The sequence below is a fragment of the Triplophysa dalaica genome, chromosome 19, assembly GCF_015846415.1.
Source record: "Triplophysa dalaica isolate WHDGS20190420 chromosome 19, ASM1584641v1, whole genome shotgun sequence".
Lineage (NCBI taxonomy): Eukaryota > Metazoa > Chordata > Actinopteri > Cypriniformes > Nemacheilidae > Triplophysa > Triplophysa dalaica.
The window spans coordinates 5747536-5754119 of record NC_079560.1 but is presented as its reverse complement, the minus strand read 5'-3'; the positions used below and the strand labels follow the sequence as shown (position 1 = coordinate 5754119).

General features: G+C 35.9%; 2 protein-coding genes and 1 long non-coding RNA gene across 3 annotated transcripts; all 3 read right to left on the bottom strand.

The window, feature by feature from the left end:
• Positions 1–755: 755 nt before the first annotated feature.
• Positions 756–2117, bottom strand: LOC130408407 (uncharacterized). The gene is made up of 3 exons (XR_008904749.1): positions 1961–2117; positions 1562–1638; positions 756–1366 (listed from the first exon to the last, which is right to left on the bottom strand). It is a non-coding gene; the product is annotated as an uncharacterized LOC130408407 (long non-coding RNA).
• Positions 2118–2526: 409 nt separating this feature from the next.
• Positions 2527–4168, bottom strand: LOC130408225 (C-type mannose receptor 2-like). The gene is made up of 5 exons (XM_056731712.1): positions 4022–4168; positions 3526–3903; positions 3099–3443; positions 2620–2994; positions 2527–2540 (listed from the first exon to the last, which is right to left on the bottom strand). Exons 1-5 carry the CDS (start codon positions 4041–4043, stop codon positions 2527–2529), a joined length of 1134 nt encoding a protein of 377 aa, XP_056587690.1. The 5' UTR covers positions 4044–4168.
• LOC130408174 (macrophage mannose receptor 1-like) lies at positions 4044–6584 on the bottom strand. Its single transcript, XM_056731656.1, has 6 exons — positions 6458–6584; positions 6349–6388; positions 5594–5974; positions 5172–5513; positions 4488–4853; positions 4044–4389 (listed from the first exon to the last, which is right to left on the bottom strand). Exons 2-6 carry the CDS (start codon positions 6371–6373, stop codon positions 4184–4186), a joined length of 1320 nt encoding a protein of 439 aa, XP_056587634.1. The 5' UTR covers positions 6374–6388; positions 6458–6584; the 3' UTR covers positions 4044–4183.

Here is a 6584-nt window from a genome sequence, read left to right as displayed (position 1 = left end):
AAGACACGTCAGCTCCTGCCATTTAATACTTGCAGAATGAATGTTCCCACAGACAAAAAAAACATGTCAGAAAACTGAATCTTATTATCTTATTTTTTTTTCAAAATATCTTTAAATCTACCAACCTGTTGCGTTAAACCTGATGTACATTCATTGATTTTGCATCTAGACTCAAGCATATACAATATTTCACTTCTATATCCTATAACATTGTAAACTGAAAACTGTGATTTTGCTATTCCAAAGAAACAGAGGGCGCGGTCACGTAATTGCCAAAGAGTATTTATGCTATCTGTGTCACCACCTGCCAAATAGTAAGTAAATCTCCTAAATGTTTCAGCTCAATCCTACTTGTTTTGTTTGTTTGTTAATCATTTTTTGTTTTACACAAGTCTTGGCGATGCAATCAATGAAGTCTTTAACAATCTCCATTTCCCTCAAAACACACAGAACAGAGATGGTTCTGCACTCATAAAAACTCATCTGCCAATTCAATTGTAGCAAGCAGCATGTAAACAGGTTTTGCAAAACATATTTTGTCTCTGTTAAAATGTATGTGTAGCCTACATAAAACAACGTAGAACCTGTTAGTATACTGTCGTGAATTTGTAGGGAAGAACCCAAGCAGTGAAAGGGTTACACACAATTCTTTATTATAAAATAAAAACCCACAATAGAGAAAAAGGACCAAAGAACTGATGAGAACTTCAAAATAAAAACTTCCCACGATTGGGTAAAACAAAGAAACATGATGAACAAAACGAACTATAAAACGATTAAGACTAAATAATACACACGACATAAGACAAGGGACTCCAACAGGGCAGGGTAATCCAAGAAACAAGGTAACAGACAAATAACTAGGTAGCATAACAAAAATAGCAAAACGAATGACAAAGGATAGCAAACACAAGGGCATTAAATAGGAAGAGTAACAAAGGAAGATATCATTGGACAAGTGTGGGTAATGAAACATGGGTGGAAAGCTAAGCGAGGAATGAGAGGGGCGGGGCCAAAGACAAGACCAGAGAGAACGCATATTATGTCATGACCGACAATAATGTGTTTCTCTCCACACATAACCTAAGGCTTTGCCATGACTCTGCCACAAGATCAAGAAAGACATGGAGAGGCAGATTAATGACAATATACAGAACATACCAAACAAAACTTAATTATTTACAACTGAAATTAATTTGAAAGTTGTTTAGGTAAAAAGATTACAGTAGTTATTGACACAGTAAACTATTTTGTATTTGGAAATGTTAGTTGCTTTCCTTCATTTTCAGGGACTGATTTTACGATAGTTTCTCAAATGCGTGGTGATGTTCCTGGGAAGTCCTAGTTCGATCAGCTTCTCTTGTAACTGGAATAACAAATGGATGGTTACTGATTGTATGTGTGTGTGGGTGCGTGTATGCGGGTGTGTGCGTGCAGTCATAACATTTCATCTGCATTAAAGTTAGAGTAAATAAAAAGGATCATATGTATGAATACATACAGTATAATACATGTTACATTTTATATATATGGGTCATTGTATCATTTTCACTGTACTCACCCGTATAATCACAAGCTCTTCAATCTGAGACTCTGACAGATTTTCTTCACTTGTAACTTCAAGTCTCAGTCCAATCACTGATTATTAAACAACAACACAACACATGTCACTGCTGTTTAAATACAATATATAAGACTGTGCATTTGCTTTAGCATAATATAATTTGTGAATTCTTGAAGAATGTTTTAAACGCCATTATGGATTCAACAACAGGAGAAACAAAAACAACTTCGTAATTTCTGATTGCTTGATAACTCATTGATAATATATCTGTAATTGTGACTTAGATCAGATCACATTTTCAGTAATTTCAATAATCAGATCACATTTTAATAATTAATGCAGAAACCCAGATTCTCAAGCTTTGCCTGTAAATGCATCTACATACATAAAACATACCATACTCATCTGAAAAGGTTGAGGAAGTGGTCATCATGTTCACCAGAACAGAAGGGGGTGTAACGTAAAAAAACAACAATTTGATATGAATAGAAGCTTGTATGTAAATTTAACATATGTTTTTGATGTCATCATATAGACATATATGCTCTCACCATCGTAGCAGAAGAAAGGCAAACGCTCAAAGCAGTTCTCATCTGTCCACTGGCCAAAAGATTGTAAAGACACAGCAGTACAATGTTGAGCTCCCTGAAGTCCATCAACATATAAACCATTATCTGGTTGTGGAGGAACATATGAAGTCTCTGGCAGCCAGTATGTGAAAGAAGAGTTGCTCTGATCTGACCATCGGCTGTTTCTGTACAGACCAATCCATACGTAGACATAACCACTGAAGAGAGTAACATCCATTATCTGTTGATGATCTGTCTCATTTCTCACAATGGCCAGATCTGTGTAAAACTCTCTGCAGTGTCTCTGAGCTTCACTCCAGGTTTTTCCTTCAAGTACCAAAACATAATTCTGAGAGGTGTTTGCTCTACCTAAAAAAAAATGTTTTTATTCAGTCAATACATTTGTTCTGAGTATAATGTACACTTTAAAAATCAGTACTAAATGTCTTTTGTTGTGTTTAAGGCATGAAAAACTGAATCTCGTACCATCATAACAAAGAAATGATTGAGAACTGTCACATGAAATATCAGCCCAGTTTCCGTTGTAATCCAGAACAACACACAGTTCATTGCCTAAATAGTTGTTTGGTTCATGAAACCAGTTTCTGAATTCTCTCTCTTCTTCTTGATAGAAATCATCATCATCCAGTGACCATCTCCAGCTGTTGACATCATCATACTGTCCAATCCAGGCTGATCCATTATTACTCCCATTAACTTTGTTCATCACACTGTTCATCTCTGTCATGTTATCAATGGTGGCCAGATCAATGTAATTCTGTCTGCAATATGTCTGAGCTTCAGACCAGCTCTTATTCGCTGATATAAAGTGATACTGACGGGATGACGCCAAAGAGGACACTGTGAGAAATTTACATTGCAAAATTACTTAGTACAATACTCTACAGTGGTTGAAATGACATTTCTTAAATTTCAGTCTGTTGTGCTTCAGATGGTTTACTCACCGCTGTAGCAAATGAAAGGTAACTGATAATTACAGTTTTCATCCGTCCAATCCTCAGCATCACCAAATGAAACAGCAGTGCAGTGTTCATTGCCTCCAGCATTATTCGGTTCTCCAGTCCTCCAGTTACTGAATGTAGAGTTACTCTGATCTGACCAAGATCTGGTTCTGTACAGACCAATCCAAACGTAGCTGTTAATTGGAATTAATGAATGAATCCTTAGGCTTTCAATCTCATTCCTGATACTGACAAGGTTTGTGTGATGTTCTCTGCAATAACTCAGAGCTTCAGTCCAGGTTTTGTATTCGTCAACATACACATAACTTTCACTGGCATTCTGTCTTCCTGTTGGGAAGAATATAAATATGTGACAAAGTATGAAAAATATGTTGTTCTATGTATTTAACAATTTAAAAGTGTTTCGCACCATCATAGCAAACAAAAGAAAGGTGAATATAGCAATCCAGTTCAATCCACCATCCCCTATCAAACGTCATGGACACACAGAGACTCTGTCCATTCCAGTTTGTTGGTTGCCGAACATACCAGCTATTAAAACCTCCTCCTAACTCTGTGTTTCCCAGAGACCATCTCCAGTTGTTCAGATCATCATACAATCCAATCCAGGCTGAACCAAAGTAAATCCCTCGTACGGTTTTAATGAGTTTGTTCATCTCTGTCATGTTATCAATGGTGGCCAGATCAATGTAATTCTGTTTGCAGTATGTCTGAGCTTCAGACCAGCTCTTTGACTCAGAAATAAAGTGATACTGACGTTGGTTGCATGAGGATTGTGTGCAGGTTCCTATGAATTTCAAATGTAAATAATTAGATGCCTTTAAGCTACTCTGCAATGTCCGTGATACTGTGAATAATATTTCAGTATCTTTTGCAGTGACAATAATAAAAAAAATCAAACTCACTGCTGTAGCAGATGAAGGGCATGTTGGAAAAGCAGTTCACATCTGTCCATCTGCCTGAATATCTGAATGATACAGCAGTGCAGCGCTGGTTACCTGGCTTTGAATCAATATTAGCACCATTGTCTGGTTGCTTGGCTGAATTTTGAATTTCCGGTCTCCAATTTAGATAGCTGGAAACTGATTGTCTGACCAAATCCTGTTCCTGTACAGACCGATCCAGACTCCACCACCTGTACTCTCCACGATCTTCTGATTCTCTGTCTCATTTCTCACGTTGACAAGATCTGTGTGATGTTCTCTACAGTATCTTCGAGCCTCTGTCCAGTTTCTTCCATCAGAGATTTTGATGTAACTGTGTGTGCTATTTTCTGATGATATAAATACAACAAATGACTTATTAACTAGAGTATACCTAAAGAATAATAATAAAAGGTTCATTCTACATAAAACTACATAATATCCTTACCATAGCAAACAAATGATAGAGTGTTGTCACATGATACATCAAACCATTTGCCATCTTCGTTTATATAAACACACAGCTCATTTCCACCGGAGTTGTCTGGTTCATGAAACCAGTTTCTGAATTCTCTCTCTCCTTCCTGATAGAAATCATCATCATCCAGTGACCATCTCCAGCTGTTGACATCATCATACTGTCCAATCCAGGCTGATCCATTATAACTCCCATTAACTGTGTTCATCACACTGTTCATCTCTGTCATGTTATCAATGGTGGCCAGATCAATGTAATTCTGTCTGCAGTATGTCTGAGCTTCAGACCAGCTCTTATTCACTGATATAAAGTGATACTGACGGGATGTGGCAAGTTCTATAAATTGAAGAAATAATTTGTAGTTATAAATTACTCTTTTTAAGCAGATTTCCAGGATCTTTAAAAAGAGATTACTAGTGAAACTGTTGTCCCATTATAAATAAAAGACAGTACTTAACACTGTCGGTGTATCAAATGTAATGAAATTTGTGCAAAACATAAAACCATTTTTGTTTCATCTAACTAATTTATTTCCAGGTTTTAAATCAAATAGATTTTCATTTGGATACCGCTGTGTGTTCAAGATCATGTTAAAAAATATTTTGATCGATACAAATGATCGATCTAAATTTATTTATAAAGTGAAGATCTCACCACTATAGCAAACAAACGGAATTTCATAATTGCAGTTTTCATCTTTCCATTTCCCAGAGTCACTGAATGATACAGCAGTGCAGTATCCAGCATTATCTGGCTCTCCTGTTATCCAAAAAGTAAATGTTGAGTTGCTGCGATCTGACCATGATCTGGTTCCATATAGACCAATCCAAGTCTCAAAATTATTGAAATCTGAAAATACATGTTGGATCTTCTGGTTTTCATGTTCATTCCTGATACTGACAAGATCGGTGTGATGCTCTCTGCAATAACTCTGAGCCTGTTTCCAAGTTTGGTACAAGGATATGAACACATACCCAGCACTTGCATTTTCTCTTCCTGAAATATAAATTAATATATGAATGTTTCTGAGAGGTAAGTTGGAGGTTCATTGTCATATATTTAATGTTACTACTCACCATCATAGCAGACACTTGTCAATAAAAGGTTACAATCCTTTTCATACCATGCATTATACATGGAAACACAAATATTTTCCCCATATCTTACTGGTCCAGGGCTATACCACTTTCGGAAGTGTTTTTCTCCTTCTTTAAAGAAATCACTGTCCTCCAGAGTCCATTTCCAACTGTTCAGATCATCATAGAGTCCAATCCAGGCCAGATCAATGGAGTTATAGTCATTCACTGTGTTGAGTAACTGCACCGTCTCTTGTTCATTTTCAACGGTGACCAGATCAGTGTATTTATCTCTACAGTAGCTCTGAGCTTCTGTCCATGTCTTGTTCTCATTCACAAAGATATACTGACGTGGAACACACAAGGTGCAGGTGATAAATGCTGTTGAGAAAAGGGTTCAGTGTCAATCATTTTTATTCTATTTAAACAGAAATAAAAATGAAAAAGAAACGCAAGTTTTAAAAAACAAACATTATGATATACAATTATGAATATTTCAAAATATTAAGAAAAAAATCCCTATTCAAACTAATTAAATATGGACTGTATGACAATTTGTAACTATGGAAAACAGTTAATGAGTTTATGCTTCAATTTAACAAATTGTTAAGAAACTTTGTAGTCCTTGAAACAAATTAATAAATTATTTAAAATTTGTCATTGATAATACCAGAAATGAGAAGAAATTGCACAAGTATCCACACATATTAGATTATAGGAAAGATTATAGGAAAATATAAAAACACACACTATACCTGAGAAGAAAACTAGTGAAAACATGGCTGTGGAAAAAGTCTGTTAGAAAAAATACAATGAGTTACAAATGTTACAGAAAAATGTCATATTTGCTGTGTTTTTCTTTACCTTTATTTCTCTTAGCCAATTTCTGCGTTTTGCTGGTAGCCCTTTCGTATTTGTAGCACACTGAAAAATGTTGGTGGAATGGTTGCTTAAAATCACCTCTAAAATACAGAGACAAACATTACCTGGG

What these genes read in the sequence shown, in the direction of transcription:
- LOC130408225 (XM_056731712.1), bottom strand. Translation starts at nt 4,043, where the DNA reads ATGCCCTTCATCTGCTACAGCA. An exon ending in GCCCTTCATCTGCTACAGCA is followed by an intron (nt 3,904 to 4,021) that starts GTGAGTTTGATT and finishes TGAAATTCATAG; the next exon opens with GAACCTGCACACAATCCTCA. An exon ending in TTCTTTTGTTTGCTATGATG is followed by an intron (nt 3,444 to 3,525) that starts GTGCGAAACACT and finishes TCTTCCCAACAG; the next exon opens with GAAGACAGAATGCCAGTGAA.
- LOC130408174 (XM_056731656.1), bottom strand. Translation starts at nt 6,373, where the DNA reads ATGTTTTCACTAGTTTTCTTCTCAG. An exon ending in GACAAGTGTCTGCTATGATG is followed by an intron (nt 5,514 to 5,593) that starts GTGAGTAGTAAC and finishes TTTATATTTCAG; the next exon opens with GAAGAGAAAATGCAAGTGCT. An exon ending in TCCGTTTGTTTGCTATAGTG is followed by an intron (nt 4,854 to 5,171) that starts GTGAGATCTTCA and finishes TTCAATTTATAG; the next exon opens with AACTTGCCACATCCCGTCAG.